This window comes from Carassius auratus, chromosome 49 (genome assembly GCF_003368295.1).
Source record: "Carassius auratus strain Wakin chromosome 49, ASM336829v1, whole genome shotgun sequence".
Classification (NCBI taxonomy): domain Eukaryota; kingdom Metazoa; phylum Chordata; class Actinopteri; order Cypriniformes; family Cyprinidae; genus Carassius; species Carassius auratus.
The window spans coordinates 2,223,713-2,244,291 of NC_039291.1; the positions used below are offsets into that span (position 1 = coordinate 2,223,713).

The 20,579-nt window shown below is 37.0% G+C and overlaps 2 protein-coding genes across 11 annotated transcripts in view; one reads left to right on the forward strand and one right to left on the reverse strand.

Moving 5' to 3' along the window:
- The window catches only part of LOC113066029 (lisH domain and HEAT repeat-containing protein KIAA1468 homolog), a 40,272-nt gene extending 26,106 nt beyond the window's left edge, over positions 1–14,166 (reverse strand). Inside the window, exons 1-7 of one of the 7 annotated variants that reach the window (XR_003279112.1) lie at positions 13,508–14,166; positions 5,701–5,790; positions 2,411–2,482; positions 2,172–2,227; positions 1,930–2,043; positions 1,639–1,830; positions 1,161–1,252 (exon numbers count right to left, since the gene is read on the reverse strand). Coding sequence is in view for 6 of the 7 variants with exons in the window: in XM_026237597.1 (XP_026093382.1) it covers positions 1,161–1,252; positions 1,639–1,830; positions 1,930–2,043; positions 2,172–2,227; positions 2,411–2,482; positions 5,701–5,790; positions 13,508–13,964 (1,073 nt within the window). In the remaining variant the exon portion in view is untranslated. The remainder of the gene's footprint in view (positions 1–1,160; positions 1,253–1,638; positions 1,831–1,929; positions 2,044–2,171; positions 2,228–2,410; positions 2,483–5,700; positions 5,791–13,507) is intronic. The other 6 variants (XM_026237597.1, XM_026237598.1, XM_026237596.1 and 3 more) reach the window with 6 other exon arrangements.
- A 2,680-nt stretch (positions 14,167–16,846) lies between these two features.
- Positions 16,847–20,579, forward strand: part of LOC113066030 (centrosome and spindle pole-associated protein 1-like) — an 18,958-nt gene continuing 15,225 nt past the window's right edge. For all 4 annotated transcript variants that reach the window (XM_026237603.1, XM_026237605.1, XM_026237604.1 and 1 more), the window contains exons 1-7: positions 16,847–16,984; positions 17,145–17,319; positions 17,423–17,495; positions 17,622–17,725; positions 17,944–18,024; positions 18,370–18,465; positions 18,948–19,240. In XM_026237603.1, coding sequence (XP_026093388.1) covers positions 17,245–17,319; positions 17,423–17,495; positions 17,622–17,725; positions 17,944–18,024; positions 18,370–18,465; positions 18,948–19,240 — 722 coding nt within the window. In that variant the 5' untranslated portion in view covers positions 16,847–16,984; positions 17,145–17,244. The remainder of the gene's footprint in view (positions 16,985–17,144; positions 17,320–17,422; positions 17,496–17,621; positions 17,726–17,943; positions 18,025–18,369; positions 18,466–18,947; positions 19,241–20,579) is intronic.

Below are 20,579 nucleotides of genomic sequence, written 5' to 3' on the forward strand. Positions count from 1 at the left end.
AACAGGGCACTCAGTATTCTGGGAAGTTTGTGTGCATTGAGAATCATGTTTTTCAAATAAAGCCAAGCTAACACTGATTTAACATACAGAACACAGTGGAAATGACATGAATATGACATTGGGCAAATGAATAAAGTGCAACGTAATTTGAAATCATGAGTTTAAAGTTTAAAGCATTCAATTCACATGGACTGACCATCACCGAGAACACACGATCATGCTGGATACACACTTCACAAGATCTCACAGCTGGATTCGTAGTTGGCAAGGTTTGTGAAATTAAATGTTCATTAGTCATTCAAAGATTTGCTTAAACTATATAAATGCATATTTGCTTAATACTGACGGCAAACGAGAAAATATTATAATGTTTGGCTTTCTGTTTCTAATAGGCCTAATATAATACTTTCTGTATATATTCATTACCTTGTTTAACCGTTCTATCTGATTATTAGACAGACTTCTATCTGTATTGGACAGAACTTAAGGATGATGTCGAACAAGAGAGAAAGTGTGAGCACTGTTTGCACTCAGGCGCTGCCGCTCTCAGCACCGTCAAAATAAAAGTCCCACCTCGAACACATCGGCCAAGCAGAAAAATACAGATGCCGATATTTGAATAATCTGAAAATATCGGCCTTGCCGATATATCGGTCAACAACTACTTGAAAGCACAACATTGCTAATAATAGGTACTAAATAAATAAAGAAATATTTAAACAACAAAAATATATAAACAACAAACTAATCCTATAAATTTTAATAACAACATATGTACATGCTTTGAACATTTAAAAAAATCATTATTAGTTTTAAATATCTAAATATGGTGTTATTATTATATGGTATAATATCCAGCGCATGTTACTTACATCCATTTAATTATACCAACATATGGTTTAGTGAAACTTTAGTTTAGCAGGTTAACTGATCAGCATCAAAACCATAGGGAATCGTGAATAATAAACTATAGCTAAATATTTTTTCACAGAGAAATGTGGTTTTTATAAACATCAGCTGACGAGAACGGACCCTTCAGATATTAATAATGACAGCAATAACAGGTCGCTGCTCTGAGCTCTAAATATTCAGAATCACGCGGCAGGTTTCTAATGTTTCTGATTGAATTAGGCCCACCGGCAACAAGCGATGACTCTTACCTTTGGAGTTTTTTAATCTGTTCAGCCAGACTCTGTTTCTCACTGTTCAGAATGCTGATCTGATATTCCAGCTCCTGAACCACTTCCTGCTGCTGCGGATAACATCCAAATTACATAAAAAGGTGGAATATTTTAGACCAGAGAAACCCAAGACCACCCCAAAATCATTATTTAGATCCTTGAGCAGAATTTCAAATCAAAAATCCCTTTTGAATATATATTTTACATGGGGTGACTATGATTTGGCAATATTCTGATTATGTAAATGTTTCGCACATGCATTAATTTATTTGGCCTTAAGATGATTAAGCCAATATTCCAGTTTCTAGGAAAGTGACTAAAATAGCTATCCTACACCATTAATCAGAACTTTTTTTGATTTCAGAATAAAGGTTAAACCAGAATATGGATCTTAATCGGAAAACTATTTTCATGCAAACATGTTCCCTACAATACCGATCTTCCTATTTGTAAATACCTGTACAGCCTCAGTTTGCAGCACAGGTTCCTGGGTGAAATAGTCTCCTGGCAAGTCATTTGGGTCCACATTGACCGCCACATCCACGGTCTCCCGATGCAATGACAGGCTGTTCCCGCAGTTCCTGTAGAGCTGCAGCAGGTCTGGAGGTTTGGGAATGTTTAGACCCACATCGTCCCACAGCTCAAAATCCTGCAGAAATAAAATATCATGACTAAAAGGAAGAAATAAAATACTAATCAAATAATTCTATTAAATTGAATGTATTAAAGCAATGCAATAAAATATTACCTGATCATCATTTTCATCTGAGAATGTGATGGACGTTAACTTATATTCATTTTTCAATAAATACTCATTGACTAAAAAATTTAAGGCTCTCTTTTCAAGAGGGCGGATAGGCTCCTGGAAAAACAATAGGGAAAAATTTATATAGTTTCGATTCAAGCTAATTATTGATAACAAGCTTATTAGAGAAACCTTATATATTTAAGCTTATAATACCATAATAAAAAAACTGAAAATGGGGTAACCTGAATTTCAGGACTGGATTTGTAGTTTTTTCTCTCTTGAGAAGGAATCTCACATTCTACAGAGAAAGAAAGAAAGAAAAAGAGAGAGAGAGAGAGAGAGAGAGAGAAAGAAAGAAAGAAAAAGAAAAATGAGTGAGCTGGAATTTGATTTACGGTGGACATTAAAAACTGCCTTTAGGAATGAGAGCAGCTCCTCTAGCAGAAAGGACTGAACTATGTAAAAGTTGAAAGTACGCCACCTGCAGCCCGAGTCAAGTTGGCACGAAGAGCCTGAATGGTCTCCTTGGCTTTCCGCAGTTCAAACTCCAGAACTGGACCGGGGGAAGTGGGTCACACACAAACAGGCATCCAACCAAGAGAAGGGAACAAAGAAACAAAACAAAAGGGGGGAAAAAAGAACAAAAGGATGGGCATGAAAAAACGAAATAAAGAAAATAAAACAAAGAAAAGAAAAAGAAAATGACAACTTTTGTAAGAAGCCGAGGCGAAACCAAAACAGGGACACACACGCTATGGATCTAATGAACACATGCAGCAGAGGTTGCTGGAGGAGCTGCCGGATCATGGAAATATTTACACTTCGGGAGATTTTGTTTGTGCACATAATTCTCTAGCTGCTGTCTGACCAGGGATTTAGAGCAAAGCAAATCTGGTTGTTTGATTTAGATGAAAGGTAAAACAAAATAAAACAAATTCCTTTAGATCTTCTAATTCCGTTTGACTAGCTTCATCAGACAGTTGCAAAATATGTGGTCCTGTCCTAAATTAATAGTTCACTTTGAGTTTATTTGCCATCTAGCAGCATATATATCCATAAAGTTCTATTTGTCATTTTAGGTTGCAGAATAGTGCGCTAACTTCAAGTCTTCAAGTTCAACCGTGCCATTTGGGACAGGCCTAATTATGAAACAGGTATTCTCACCCCAAACTAACATCATTGGCTAGACCGGTAATGTCATGTCAGATTGTTCGTGATGCATTGAAATGTTTTGACAGCACCATAGAGACTTTTCATGGGATTCGATCATTGAATGGCATATTTAAAATGGTCTCTGAATATTACGCTGGAATATGAGAAAGTAATTTAAACACAGACAAATGAAAATTACTCAGTTTAGTTTATAGATCGACTGTTATTTGAACAGGTTGACAATGCCAAATATATATACAGAAGCAAATCCTAAATACACAAAAATCTAATTCCACCTGTTATTTGCATTTGATCTTTGTTGTAAAACGCTTGTTCAATTTGTAAGGGGTTTACTAGTGTAAGCAAAACCCAGCAGCAATCCTGCTACCGTGGACCTGTTCTAACACGGGCTGGGTCTCATTCTGCTCCCTAGTTTCCTAAAACAGTAATCAAAGGAAATTTGGGATTAGCAAGGACCCTGATCTATAACAATTGGGACACTGATGACTAAATTACCTGTGACGAGATTACAAGATGTAAAAAAACCATCAACACTGCTGTATAACATGTAATGACCAATATTCAGTCTGGAATCAACTGATTCTCACTGATTTTTATGAAGCATTCTGGGAATTTTGAGTGTACTTGAAGGATTGTGATCATGGGAAACCCTTAGAAACCTTTTGGCAGTGTATGAACTAGCGAACGGATTGAGACACACCAGGAAACAGAAGCGTGATGAGCACAGGACACTTTGCATGACTGTGCACTGATGATCAGCAGGTGGGACTCCCACAAGCTCTGCTTCCTAATATGTGTTCTGGAACACCATCTACCTGAACAGTGCCAGACAAAGAAGGGAGGGGGGAAAAGAAAGAAAGACGAATTCAAATGGAAGAGGAAGAAACAAAGAAATCAGAAGAAGGAAAAAAGGGAAAAAGCTAAGATAAAGCAGAGCTCAAATGGGACAAAGGCACCTATGCTGCTGATCAACACAGCACATGATGCAAGTTTAACAAATGGAAAAATGAAAGAACAAAAAAAAATAAAAAGAAGTGCTTGCCTGGATGGTTTGTGGTCCAGTATTGGAAAGAGAAATACTAGAATAGAGACCCATCAGACAGCCAATAAACCCCAGGTCAGACAGCCAGGGCTGTGCTCATAGCTGAAGGGGTCAAGATTTAGGGGTGCAAAAGTGACCTTTTGTACAAAGCAATCTTAATCTGCTGCACGGTTCTACTTACCTATTGTTAGCTTTTTCAACAAAATCACACTCAAGCACGTAAAATTGGCCATTACGTAAATACAATATAGCTATAATTTATATTCACATAATGTTTTTTTGTTTGTTTAGTAGAGATGCACAAATTGTAAAAAAAAATTAAAATAAAAGAAGCTCATATAGTAACGTTATTCTGTTTCATTCAATGCTAAAAATGCAGCCTTGGTGTAAATAGACCCTACTTATACTATCAGAAAATGTTAACATTTTAAAAAGACCACAAGCAAAATGTATTACTAGATCGTAAAAACGCTAATACTTCGTAAACAATTAAGTGACTTTAATGTTTGACAGGCGCCAACAAATATTTGTGTGCAGCTCAGCTCCAAAGAGTTTTTTTTTTTGTCATATTGGGAGAGGGTAGGGTATGTGAATTTTCACAGGAATTATTATTAACAAAACATTTTGATCCGAAAAATCGATATCTGCTAGGATAATGTAAAAATCTGAAGCTTGGGAGGGACTCAAGCTAATGCAGGAAAAAGCTAAAGGAACAGTATGGCAACCTAGCCAAGCAAGTTTCAAAACTGGGAAATGACAAGAGAGGAAACTTGAGAGCCAGAACACCTTTTGCTTGGAAAAAAAATGGGAAAGCAAGATAGTTATTATCAGTCCAGCCCAGTTAGAAAGAGAAGTTTAGCGTGCAGGCTATTAGTTAACCCTCCTACTCATCAACAGAGAGCACTCATCTAAAAGACCGCTGAAGAAAGCAGTGAACCATAATGTTTGACCCATGTGTATTCACATCAATCATGAATGCCAAGAATCTTGTGTCATATACGGTAACACTGACCAAATCGCCTCTCATAAAAGAGTTCTACACAAGCCGCTGAACCACTAATAGTTTCCAGAAAAACGTCCAGTAAAGCCAATTCCTTCTCATTTTGCCTAAAAAATGGCCACATACTGTAACTGCTGAATTGTGTTCTTGGAAATTCCAGGCATTGGTAAATAGAAAATCTGGCTACTGTCAATTGTGGTCTAATATGATGTTAAGTCCATGCAAAATGTTTAAAACTCAATGGACTTAAGATTTCCAGTATTAAACGTACTACATGACACATAGTTGGAATTCAAGAACACTTGCACTTTTAAAACCAACCACATTACCAGTCACTGTAGCTGAGGGAAATGCATTTAACTAGTAGCCAACCGTCCCACCGTGGCATGTGAGGCACACTGCAAACAAATCCGATGTGATTTTCAAATATGATCTAGGACTGGGTGTTCATGCACAATTTATTCAAGTGATAAAATCCAATCTTAACATCCAGACGCATTTAATAGATATTTATATATGGATAGATAAATAGATTTGCCAGCAGGGTTCTCCTTACCTGCCACTCTTTCGTCTGACTCCCTGTTGCCATCATCTGAATACCGTGCGAAATCCAAAGAGTCCAATGTACTAATGCTGCCAGCTCGATCTGGAAACAAACATACACACAGAAAAAAAAAAAAAAAGGATGTTAAACTCAGCGGTTCCCACCAAATTGAAGGGTTTCATAACAAAATGCACCCTTATGAGATAGAACACTAAACTATCATTTACAGAAAGTAAAGTGGTAACATTTTGAATTGTTTCAGCAAACAAAAGCAGTCAGCAGTTATAGAGAATAGACTTTACGTAGGCCAAAACTTTCCAGACGAGCACGTCTCTCTCCATCTGTCTGCACTGCTGGAGGGAAGATAGAAAAGTATTGCCAACGTCAAGCCCCCACATGGACTCCCCTATTTCTGCATGCCAACGATTGTAGTACACTGTGTACACTGGCATGGTAACACATTAATCAGCAACAAACCACATTTACTTATTGTAATTTCAGATGAATAATGAGGACATAATAATGGTGTTTAGGTACTCATCTATGCATAAGATTCCACTTTATTTGCATTTTTTTCAAAGGTCTAGTCCAGGTCATAAGAAATCAAATTTTCCTTGACCTTTTGCAAGGACACAACTCGAACTTGATACTGAAGTTCATGAAAACATACTTTAACTTTTAGAACTCAAAACTTCCCCCCACAACAAAAAGATACCCTAGTTACGCATCATTTATTAATTTATGGATTTTTTTAACATGACTCTGTGTCTATGTCTCTATGTCTTAGAGCAACCCTCTACATTGCGAGTAAATCACTCGCATATGCGACTAAATCTTCATTCTGGCGACGAAATGATGTCTAATATTAGCCAAAGGCTAATAAATTCTCAGATTTTACTAACCAGTGTGCGAGTTCGAGGCTAAGTATAAGTTTAGCACAGATATATTTTCACTCGCGAACACTCTCTGACTGAAGGTTTCATTGTTAGTTCATGATCTATTGCCAGAGTTCAGACGATCTGTGCTTTTTTTCAGTTCATCTCAATGGATGCGCAGCGCACCTGTATTTAATGTACCATAAACTCTAGTGTTAAGCCGTACAAATCACCGTTGTGTTCTCTCAAACACATGCAGAGAGAGAGAGAGAGAGAGAGAGAGAGAGAGAATTGACGCGTTACATTTAAACAATATTCTTTGTTGTATTTTCCTGTCAAAATAACGGCATTCCTGTGGAAGTCTTCAGCTTTTAAGAACAGCCGGGTTTTTTGGTAGTGGGTGGAGTTAATGCGCAAACGGCAGTCTCATTGGCTGATGCTGATCTATTATAGTCCCTGTTTTGATTTCAGCAAATCAGTTCGAGCAAACACACAAAACCTGATTAATATTCATGAATCCAGCAGCTCATTAATCTTAGTAATCCTTAGTGTGTTTTATAGTTCTGATTATTAGAATTCATATCATTATTATCTTATCAGTATTGTTGTTAGGACTTTCCCAATATTAAGTAAACTAAAATATTTACTAGCCAATGGCGATTCAATTGCCAAGGTGTCCGTAGAGGGTTGTAGAGCCAAGTTTACAAACTACAGCAAATCAAGTATCTGCACGCCGTTGTTATCGTCTCGTCTCCCCTCAGACGTGGCAATAGCGATCCTGCACAGAATTCTCAAAACACCCACAAGATAGCGGTGTTTATCGGTCAATCCGATATTACAAAATCGATATCCGATTATAAAAAAATGATTAAATATTGGGGAAAATATTGGTAAATCGATATATCGGTTGATTTCTAATTAAGACGGACTTAAAAAGTTTGTTTGGCACAAAAAAAGAAATCATTATAAAATAAAATAAATGAAATGACTCATTAAATTTCTAATTTCTAGTTCACGGCTATGGCAACAAACTTACCTTTTGGAAAATGGTCATAAACATCGAATTAGCTAAATGATTGTTGGCACAAAACTAGACAAACATGACAAGTAAAATCAAATAACATCAAATAAAATATAACAAGTGATATGGCCTTTTGAAATGTCTGTGCTCTCATGGCTAAGGCCTCCTCATTTCTTTCAATCAAGCTAAATATCACAGTGACTTGAGCATGTCACATGACGGCATTAAAGCTCATGTACTTCATACAGTCCTGTTACTGTAAAGCTGTCCATGCAGAGAAGCGACAACATCACATCCACCATTAAAATGAGAAATACTATTCTTGTATTCTCTCAAAATGCAGCAGGCTAGATGTCAACTGACACCCTGTTGGTTTAATGAGTGGTCCTGCCCATCACAGCCTGGGACAGAGAAGTACTGATGAAGGAACGGTTTTGTGACTATCTCTGGGCGTGACTTGAATGACAATGCTGAGATCCGACACGTGAGAGGGCCACGGAGCTGTGCTGAATAAACGTCTTGTCAAACTGGTTGACAGGGAGAGGCTGGAGGTAAAGCAAAGGCAGTATGCAAGCCTGACTTATGTTTAGATGCTTCCTGCAAGGAATGATATTGAAGGGCTCTTGTTCAATATGTCAGGCGAGTCATGTGACTCGTGAGTAAGCAATAAATGTGCAAACATGCACTGTTCACATAATCAACACAATTATAGAAATCATTCAAACACTATCCCATATTCCAGTTTAATATGAAGAAACTATAAGTAAACCATTCATTAGTTGATTTCCATGAAAAGTATAACATCAAAACATTGCTGTACTAGTTAATGTTATATTTATATGACGTATGTGACAATCAAAGAGAGTTTTTGTGTTCGGTCAGGAGCTTATTATCAGTGAGCACAAGTGTTTTGTATTAGCAATAATTGGTTATTTTAGGAGCTCAGGAATCTGAGGGAGTAACAAACACTAACTCTACACCAGGAAGACCTGGTCTATATAAAAAGGAGTCATTTCTTCTTAGAAACAGGTTATCAAAATCAATAAATAAAGCAATGACTACAAAGGTCGTTTCCACAATAATTAAAAAGCAAAGCCACACCTTCAGGCCCACATGAATGCGAAGGTTTAGGACTATAGTCTTAAGAAGGAATACCGGGGAGGTCTGGAGACAAGTTACTTAGCCTGTTTTCTTTTGTTTTTATTCATGAGATTGCATGCATTCTTCGTTCCTCGCATTATATTACTTTACCTTATACTTTTACTCCAACTTCAGCTTCAGCTACTATATGTATGTTCCACAGAAGTGCTTGGATCATAATAGCATAGCACAGGTCACATTAAAATAATAAATAAATTCACAAAACCTGTGGCTACCATTCAAAATTTTGGAGCTCGCCAAGGATACATTGATTGGATCAAACAAACCTTAATATTGTGAAATATTACAATAAAAAAAAAAAATTATATATATATATATATATATATATATATATATATATATATATATATATATATATATTGATAATGTTGTTTAACATTATCAAGGCCTCCACACAAAAAAAAGATATATATATATATATCTTCTTTTTTTGTGTGGAGGCCTTGATAAATTCTTTTTAGGATTCTTTAATGAACATAACACAATTTATTTGAAATGGTAATCTTTAGTAACATTATAAAATCCTGTACTGTGAATTTCTTTATAAAAAAAAATCTTCTTGATGCCAACATTTTGATCAGTAGTGTATACTGACTGAAATATGGTTTAATTTTACTTTTATTTACCACATCCAGTAAGCTTTACCACTTACAATGACAAGAACAACCCTGATCTGAATCTTGACATTGTCGATAATTTTAGATCTTTATAATTTAATCTTAATTTTAGTGTGCATTAAGCAGCAAGTCAAAAAAAGGGTCTGCAGAATGTTGTATTGTAAGAATGAGTAGAAAAGGTTAATACATTTATAAGGCTTTATAAGGCCTAATGGAGTATTCTGGTCTATTTGTTGTGTCACGGAGATCAATGAATAGGCTCGGGGGAGGTGGTGGGGGGGACAAACTACACTTTGATGACAACCCGACAGCTGCTAGCATCATACGGTTTACAATATTCATTCAGCGTTGCTTCAAATCCTCTCACATCCTAAACACACAGAAGCCTTTCATCCCAGAAACGCTTCTCAAGCCAGTGGTGCATCTCTCTAGCAAAGGGGAAAATATTGGTGAGAATGAGTGAGGTGTTGATTAAGTCTCTTCTTGCAATGACATGACAGAAGTGTGGTTAAGAGCCATCTGCTCCCTCTCTGCTGGTTGCCAGATCCTCTTCTTGGGGAGGGGATTTGCTCCTTAAATGCTAATAAAACCCTGTGGTTCCTAAAACCTCTGTGTTCTTAGAGCCAGGTCAATACACGGGCGTCAGCGGCAATTAGGCATGTATTTAAAAGCCATTTATGCACATGCTTACGTAGTAAAAAAAATACCGTTTGAAAAAATGTGGATTGGCTGAAACTTATTGGCAGCTCAGGTCTACTCCTCTAATTTCTACAGCATCCCCCTCTCCCTGGAGAACGGTGTCATTTAAGATGATGAGGTGGGGTCACATCCTGTCTTTCAGTCCGACACCCTAAAAAATAAAGGTTCTTTACTGGCATTGATTGCGCCATGAAGAACCTTTAACGTCCATGGAACCTTTCCATTTCCTTTATAGTGGAAAAGGATTCTTTAAATGATTCAAATGGTCTTCACACGAAGAAAAAAATGAAAAAATCAATTATTATCGATAATGAAAATCATCGACGACGGTTCTCATTATCGATTAGTCGGGTCTGTCCACAGTGCACGTACAACTTCAGCCAGTCGCATTAAATTACAGCACTGAATAATGCATTTCAATGGACGTAATGCATCTACAAATATTGGAGGAAACAGAATGAGCTCCTGCAGGAAAAGTGCGTGGTCCAAGCTGCCAAAACATGATAAATCTTTATTTTAAGCTTCAAGCTGATGCATTAGTGTAATGGGAATATTATTATTATGCTGAAATATCTGTTGTTTAACATTTATATTTAGGACATTTATACATGCAGAGAGAGTAATTTACGAGAGTAGGAATTGTGAAGGGACAGCGGTGTGTAATTGTCTGAATATAAATATCAGACGCTTTTACAGGATAAAGAAATGAAGCTGATTGTGATCAAAGTGCACGTGACGCGTGTTCCTGCAGAGCATTAATGTGATTTTATTTGTCTTTATTATATTTGCTGTTTTAATTTTTGATCAAGAGATTTAAACTATATTTCCTGTATAGCCTACAGTAATTAACAAATTTATAAAACTAAATTAATGTAAGGTTTTAAACCAATTTTTTAAGGTTTGTGCCACTTCTGCTCTTAACTAACAATATTGGTAATTACCAAAATAATGTTCTAGCTTTCTGTATTGGTTACACCTCCAATATGCGTAAGCTTTTTTATTAACAGTAGTAGGCTATTTTTAATGCTATAATATAATATAATTATTGCTGGTATCTGTGAAAGAAAGGCAGAAAAAATTGCCAAGTGCTTTATAGTGTTTTTTTATTCAGATACCCAATAAGTCAAAAAGTACATAAACAATGCCAGCAAGCATGTGAGCTGTTAACAAAGGGAAACGAGGCAATTTTTCTTATTATGTGAATAAATACTATTTAGTGGTTTCAGTTTGTTATTTGTCCAAAAACGAAAATAACATTTTTAGAATTGTTTTTCTTTTTTTTTCTGACAGGTTCCTAAAATGTTTGTGTTTTGTCTTATGGCAGGTGGTCTAACAAATTAAGCACTGTACGTTTTCATAGCATTCAGTTGGCACGTTTGTTTTAAGGACATCGGGCAGAATGTGGAATAGTGCGTTTTTGTCAGTAAAATGAAAGAAAATAGGGGTTTTAATCCGATTAATTGGGGGAAAAAAATAATCGTCCAACTAATCGATTATCAAAATAATCATTAGTTGCAGCCCTAATAATCCTCTTTGCAATAGGCAGCTGATCCATATGAGACACTGATTTAAGGCCTCTGCACACCAAGAGTGATAGCTATAAATAGAACTATAGCCATAACTATATTAGCATTTTACACACCAGTTTTTTTTATTATTACAACGAGTATTATTTTAAACATTAATATTTAATTATTAAAATTTGTACTATTTAGCAATTATTTATATTATTCATGTTAATTTGTGAATGAAGGTTACATAAGTTTAATCCACAACAGTTTTTTTTTTTTTAATATATAAGTTTGAAAGAATCACAGTCTTAGTCTAAGTCTTTGTGTCACTGGTTAACATTTCCCCCCATAATTTATGCAATATTCTACAACTGTCCAAACACATCAGAACAAAAGCTTGCCTAATTATATGGTGAATGGCAACAGCTGCTAAGGTAGAATTGGTCAATACATTTTTTTTTTAAAGGGACAGCTACCCGAAAAAAGATCATTCTTTCATCATTTACTCACTCTGATGTTGCAGAACTGTAAGAGAATCTGTAAAACATAAAATAAGCTATTTTATTTTCTGTCCAAATTATAGAAGTCAACAGTAACCAAAATGTTTTGGTTGCCAGGATTCTTCAAAATATCTTATTTTGTGTTCCAGCTTTGAAACACCATGGGGGTAAGTAGCCTAAATGATGACAGACTTGTATTTTTTTGCATGCACTTTCCCTTTAGATTATAGATTTTTGTAACCGATTTCAAAGAAGAAACAGCTCCTTTTAACAAAAGGTTGATTGTTTTGCAAAAAATAAATTATTCATCAATTAAATTATTTTATAAAGATCAACACTAGAATTGGATCTAGCAATTGTCAATCCACACTGCAACTACATGCAAGAAAAACATATTCAAAAGTCATGCTTTGAAAGGCAAATAGTAAGAGGCAGATGAGTGCAGCCTATGAGACAAGAAACTTCATTTAGGAGCAAAGGTATAAGTAGGCCTGTCGCGATAGTCGATAAAACAATTAATCGCACGATAAAAAAAAAATGAATCTGCCATAAAATAAAATAAAAGTTTATTGATCTTTGAAAAGGTGTACCTGCGTTATTATGCCATTATCAACATGTTAGTTGAAACTGGTCTTAGAACGACAATATTATCGTTTATCGTGATAATTTATTGGACAATTTATCGTCCAGCAAAATTTGTTATCGTGACAGCCCTAGGTATAAGAAAGACAGCCCATGAAAAGAATTCCAGATTACACCAAACAAAGTACATCAATTCCACATATCACTGCACACAGTCGGGTTTTACATACCCCTCATATGAGCATCTTTTTTTCTCCTCTTTCTATCCTGCACCTGCGCAGCTGAGGGTCAGTGGGAAGACTTCACATCACATCACACTGCAGACACACAATCCAGCCCTAAAAATGCCTCCTCAACAAGCCAGCGTGCTTGGATGCATTAGACTCGAGCACAATAAACCGATACAGTAGCTAGAGTACTAAAAGCTGCTGTGTTGGTGTATTTTATGGCTGTTTAAAGAGCAAAAGAATAATGATACCAAAATATAGTGAGCTGCCTAACTAGAAAGCATTTTTGAGCACTAACTAAGGTGCCAACTATGTGTCCTGCTGGAAAAAACCCCCCCAAAAAACCCATCTTAAACCAGACTGATGGTCTCCCTGCCTGGTTTACCTAGTCTAGCCAAGTGGAGTTCAGCTAGTTTAACTGGTCGATAGCTGACAAGTGTCCAGTGCATTAAAACCAGCCAGCATAACCATGTTAGGAGACCAGTAAATCATTTTAGACTGGCTTTAAATGGGAGTATGATATACAGGCTCCTAGGTTTTGCAACACGAGCATGACCTCATATAGTAAGATTATACTTTTTATTGCAGTTGGACCAACATTATTAACATATAATCTCATGACTTACTCAGTGGACCTCCAGGACCGACACCTTGCTCTTTGGAAGCGGGTGGAGTTCCGCTCTGTCGCTCGAAGTTGCCTGGATTGGAGAAATAATCCCGCAGGCGAGGCAGCTCGCGTCCGGCTTCCAGCAGCTCGGTGTGCAGCTCCAGGGCCGTGAGGATGTACTGATCCCGGAGCAGCTGCGCGGCGATCGCATCCAGCGACACCCGAGTCTCTGCGCCTCCTCCTCCGATCCCAGCCACCGCGGCGGCCGACGCGGGGATACCGTCCACATTCGGGCTTGTCCTGTTGCTGGACAGCAGAGGGGCTGGCTCGGAGTAAGCCGGCGGAGAGAAGGGACCGAGGCTATGGCCTTGCGCTCCATCACTCGGGCTGCGCTCGGTGTCCACGCCATCCCGCCTCTGCTCCGCTTCCTCCTCTGAATCACTCACGTTAAACGGGTTGACATTACCCGCCGCCATTTTGCCGTAAGGTGTTCAGCCAGCTATCTGGCTAATAAGCGTCTCCGTCTTCCTGGATGGATGTCAAGAGCGCTTTATTGCTCCTAATCAACGGGTCTTCTGGAAATATGCTTTGGTTGGTGGGGCCGAATGTCATTTCAGCACCCCGCCTCCTCCCTGTCAAGACACGAGCGGAAATGACGTTATGCACTTCAAGTAGCCGGGATCCGCCAAGTGGACGTGCAAAAATCCAATGAGGAAACATAAGTAATCTGTCAAAAGAATAAGAATATTTCATAAATTCATCAAACACAGAACAGTACAGCAAGCACGGCTGGCTATCTATCTGTCTGGCTGTCGTTATAAGCTCCAAAGAAAACAAATGATTAAATATATTAAAATATGTTTCATGTGACTAATTAAATTATATACAAAACTATTTTTAGGACAATAATTTCAGTTACCCCCCTCCCGCCCCCATGTTTGTCTGTTGTTCTAAACTCCAAAGAAAACAAATAATTGAATAGACCGGTATGTAATTACGTTTAACATAAAATATAAATATAATATAAAATTGTTATTAATAAAATGTAATTACTCTATTTCTTAATTGTTGTATTTTATCTATCGTTTTATATTTTATATAATTAAACATATTTAACATATTTAATTATATTCAATAATTTCTTAGAACAAATGTTATATTAAAATAAAATTAAAATATAAAATATCTATCTATCTATCTATCTATCTATCTATCTATCTATCTATCTATCTATCTATCTATCTATCTATCTATCTATCTATCTATCTATCTGTCTATCTGTCTGTTCTATGCGTTTTATATGAGGAATTAGAACATATTAATATAAAGATTTCATGCAAATGATAAACCTTCAAAGCACTTTGATATCACAATTCAAGATAAATAAAAATAGATGCAGATCAGCATTAAACAGACACAGGGCCGTCGCCAGAACAAACCAAATGGGGGGGCATTTAATTTTCATAGGGGGGCACACTTTTTTTAATGATCTGAGACAGACCATAACATAAACCCATATTAGGCTATAACTAAAATAGACCACAATAGTCTTGTTTGTTCAATTATTCAAATAAAATACTTCACCGTCTGTCTCTGTTTATTGTCTCTTAACATTTCCAAAACCGCCAAAAATTTATTCTGAGATCGCATGCAATGCGCAGCTCAGCTGTGCAAGGGAATTGCGTATAAACAACACAATACTGTATGCTTAACTAAATGAATTGCATGATTTATATATACATATACATATACTTACACACAAACTGCATATTGTAATTTGAATTAATAAAACTACTAACACAAAAATAACATATTGAAAGGTCTGCTGCTGGAGACTTGCCATTGGCTGTTGTATTTGAATAATTAATGAGGTAGGTCTTTGCAAGGTTTGGGTGCTGTTTTGGGATGTTTTAACAGTCATTTATGAATAGAATTATATTTAAAATTATGTTCTGTGTAATAATGCGTTGAATAATGAATCTTCTGAATCATTTCTGAAGGTAATGTGTTATGCATTTCTAGTGTTACCGTTGTAGTGATTACTGTTCATGTGAGACAAGTTCTGCTGAAACAACGTTGTTAGAACAACGATCTAAATTAAAAACATTCACTGTTAAACATCTAACTGCGCGTGCACACCGGTGGCGTCGGGAGCGTGAAAAATCGCCCTTACTGTTCTGTTCACGACGCTGCAGAAAGATCCGTGAGCGCTCAGATTTTCTGACGTAGTCACGTAGACCGAATTCTTATTTTGTATTATAAGTTGCCACAAAGCAAACAGACTTCTTGATCTTATGCAGAGCAACCACAAGGAGGTTAACGTTAAAAGTTGATCCCATTAAATGTTGTTGTGGACGAAATAATAAGATCCTTCACTTAAAATGAACCATCTCTGACACCTTGGTCCACGTATCACTTTGAATTATTTTTTTATGTCCCTGTACGCAAACAGGGACACATCATAGATTACTGCAAACGCGAAACAGCAATAATCAACCTGTCCTCTATTTTGCTTGGGAACTAATGTGATCGGAGCTGCGTCCTCTGGAATCCTCTCAAGCGGTTGACTTCTACGTTCCGATTGGTTGCTGCCCAACCGCGTCATAGCTCATTACCATAAAGTTGCCTTGATTTCAACTGCTCGACGCTCTCAAAGGCCAAGTCGCGCCGCGCCGCTCCTCGCTGGTTTACATTGAAAATGAATGACTTCCGGCCACTTTGACGCTCTCGACGCCGGCGGTGTGAATGCACAGTAATGCAAGTTTGGTTAATTGTTCTGTGCGTTACATTTAGGGGGGCACTAAAAGTCATTTGGGGGGGCACTGCCCCCCAATGCCCCCCCTTGACGACGGGCCTGAACAGACATTATATTTAATCTCATGACAGACTCATCTGAAATGAAACATCACGAGTGCTTTTCGTCCGCTTGGCCATTAACAGACGTTCACGTGGCTGCTTGCAACATTATTAGCGATTGTACACAATCAGACATTTGTTTGTGCCATCTGCTGGACTGAACCAAGCAAAGCATGACTGGCAACATTCATTTCTAATTTGCATTTCAGTTCATTTGCATGTACATGACCTCCATGCAGTGATGCAGCTGTATTGTAAACACCCAAAATAAGTATTTGTATTGTTTCTGTGGCAATATGAGCAGTCCACATGCATGGATCTCATCTATTTATTCGGTTTAATGTCTTTAATTAAAGGTCTTGCACTAAACTACACCAGATTCTATATGTGTATAGCGTTGGATATTTTTCCTCATTTAAAAATTTGAATCGGTGCGGTCATTTTTTATCTGCCCTTTTTATCTTTGTTAGGGCAGTCCGTAAAAACAGGACTTTTATTTTGAAACATGCATTAAAGTCAGCTGTGAGAACTTTTGAATGGTTTCTGTTAGATAAGTAGCAGTGGTTCCACATAATACTATTAATAGCCGTCCCGTATGGTTGACATGGTTGATATTAAGACAGTCACGTAAAAGTTACAGGTAAACGAAAATCAGATTAAACCATGGACAGGCAAGATATTGAACATCCATTGTCTGAAATTTGGGAGGTTGAGGCGTGTGTTTTGTGAGTTGTTGCCTAACAACCTCTCTCTCTCTCTCACTCTCTCTCTCCCCCCGTATCATCCTCCTCTGAACAAAGTCTTGCTTCATTTCCATGCCCACCTAGCAGCATATTCACTCTTCGGCATTCTTTCCTGTCTGGAGCTTTTTATAAACTGGTGATTCTAGTTTGGGAGAATATGAATGTCAACATCAGCAACTTTATGGATGAGAGAAGGGCGAACACAGAAGAAGCACCATACATGGAGATGAAAGTAAGCTTAATTTCTAATTAAAATACTGCTGCTTTATGTGTTTGGGCATTAAAACATGACCATTTATGTCTATGTGTTTATAGTGTTTGTCTTTCTTTCATAGACTAGTTTTGGTAACAAGGAGAACATCAAACCTGCTAACAAAACACAACCTTCACAACTCAAACAGACCAAAGGCAGGATATATTTCAATATTATTCATATAGGAAATATTTGATATTGGGTATTACAGTTTTAAATCAGCTACTCACTCCCCCAACCCATTGCGATTGGAGATTTTCATATTGTTTTCTTATTTCCAGAAGAGAGTTTTGGCCTCAGTTTACCTCTTGGAGAGGAATATGAAAGAAAAAAGCAGAAGTTAAAGCAAGAACTACGTCTTGATTACCGGCGCTTCATGTCTGAGGTACACAATGCTCCTCTAATATAATAAAATATAACTTAATATAATATTTAAAGAAATATTTGTAATATACTGTATAATAATTTGCTAGCACACCTGTTTTTCTTTTGTTTTGTTATTTAAATAGTTTGTGTAGCTCTTTGTTAATTACTTTTTTATATAATAATTGTATTTTTTATTGTTAATTAAGTGTTCATTCATTTATTATATTTCTTCCTTAGAAAAAAAATCGAATTATTGCTGATCCACTTTCACGGTCCCACATGCTGTCTCTTCCCATAAAAGAACGGAGATCAGCGAAGGTAAATATGGTTCTGTTGTCCATTTGTAAATCAAGGCATAATTAAAGCAAATTCCACATTTAATCCCATGACTTGCTTCAGTCCATTCCACAAAGACCGATGCTTACTGTTTGGCAAGCCCTCGGTGACATGAAAAATGATATGCTTACTCTGAGTGGATAAAGTATCTAGTGGAAACCTGTTTATTGCTGAACTGCAGATCTGTTTTGCATACACATTTAAAATTTGAGATTCACGCAAACAGAATGAGGTCTTATACTAGGAATAATGATAATTGTTTATTATTACCATATAATTTTTGTATGTTTTGTTCCGTTTATGTAACAGTTTTGTAATTCTACACAGGAAAAATTGCAGGATGAGAGGAACAAGGAATATAATATGTTTCTCCGAGGGCAAGAGGGAGCACAGAAAATGGGGAAAACTTCAGCTACCACACAGGTTTGAATGCAATATGACCTTCACTTCAACATTGGTAACCTTTACAAATGTCCTTATCAAACCATTTAAACATATTTAAAAGAATAGTTCTCCCAAAAATGAAGATTTGCTGACAATTTACTAACCTTAGGGTCACACAATATGTAGATTTGTTTCTTCATTGGAACAGATTTGGAAAAAATTAGCATTGCATCACTTGCTCACCAATAGATCCTCTGCAGTGAATGGGTGCCATCAGAATGAGAGTCCAAAGAGGTGATAAAAACATCACAATAATCCACAAGTGATCAACATAACTCCAGTTCTTAAATTAATATCTTGTGAAGCAAGAAGCTGTGTATTAGTAAGAAACAAATACATCAAGATGTTTTAACTTTAAACTGTCACCTCCAGCTACTTTTGGGGGGAACTGTTCTTTTAAAATTTTGTAGACCGGAACTTTGCCTTGAATCCTCAGCATATGTTGATTGTGTTTCTGTCAGGCCCTGGAGAGAGATCGCTTTGGCTCTATTTCTCCAAAGTATGCTCCTGGTTCTCTAGAGGTACAAGCGCAAAGGGCCAGTCAGAGCCTTGAGAACATTGTGTTCTCAAAAAGGGATGTTGCCACTGTGACTGAGCCCTTTTCTGGAGCGCCGGATCGCTGGGGAGGCCCTTACCAAGATCGCACCAGTTCTGATGAGGAAATGGAGCTCCTAGGGAAGGAGAGGCATAGAAATGTACAGGAAGACACAGGCAAAACCAGGAGAGGAGGAAAACACAACAACAGCTCTCACAGGTGCATCTCACATGTTCTCTCTGTTGCCGTTTATTCTTGTGGCACTCAGAAGTTGGTGGAAACTGGAAACATAAAAATAATAATGTTCACTTTAGGAACTTCTGTAAAGTATAGGTTAAAATTAGGATTATGAAAGGAATTATGAGTGCATGTCATTCATGCATGTCAAATGATATATATTAATGTCATTCAGCCTCTTGCATTATTCAAATTTATAATCCAATTTTTTCTTTTTGTGATCTGTTAAAGTGTAATATAATGTATAAATGGAAAGAAGCTGGTTTAAGGGCTTAAATATGTTTTTGCAATAATGCCAAATAGGAACACTCGCAGATGGTGTTTTTCACAATTTGTAGAGGATGTGAAATTAACACTCTCAACCAAACAGACTATAATCTGCGAAAAATCATCCCCATAGCAACATTCAAATAAAAATGATTTGAACAGCTGAAGAGCCAAAAACAGGTGCATCTCAAATTAGAATGTCGTGGAAAAGTTCATTTATTTCAGTAATTCAACTCTAATTGTGAAAATTGTGTATTAAATAAATTCAGTGCACACCGACTGAAGTAGTTTAAGTCTTTGGTTCTTTTAATTGTGATGATTTTGGCTCACATTTAACAAAGGCTAAGCAAATTAGAATATGGTGCCAATCAGCTAATCACCTGCAAATGTTTCCTGAGCCTTCAAAATTGTCTCTCAGTTTGGTTCACTAGGTAGGATATACAATCATGGGAAAGACTGCTGATCTGACAGTTGTCCAGAAGACAATCATTGACACCCTTCATAAGGAGCCATAAACATTAATTGCAAAAGAAGCTGGCTGTTCACAGAGTGCTGTATCCAAGCATGTTAACAGAAAGTTGAGTGGAAGGAAAATGTGTGGAAGAAAAAGATGCACAACCAACTGAGAGAACTGCAGCCTTATGAGGATTATCAAGCAAAATTGTTCAAGAATTTGAGTGAACTTCACAAGAAATGGACTGAGGCTGGGGTCAAGGCATCAAGAACCACAACACAACTGGCTACAGTTGTCATATTTCTCTTGTTAAGCCACTCCTGAACCACAGACAACGTCAGAGGCATCTTACCTGGGCTAAGGAGAAGAAGAACTGGGCTGTAGCCCATTGGCCCAAGTCCTCTTTTCAGATGAGAGCAAGTTTTAAGTTTCATTTGGGTGTTTTGAGTTGATTAGCTGATTGGCATGTCACCATATTCTAATTTGTTGAGAGTGAATTGGAGGGTTTTTGTTAAACGTGAGCCAAAATCATCACAATTAAAAGAACCAAAGGCTTAAACTACATCAGTCTTTGTGCATTGAATTTATTTAATACACAGG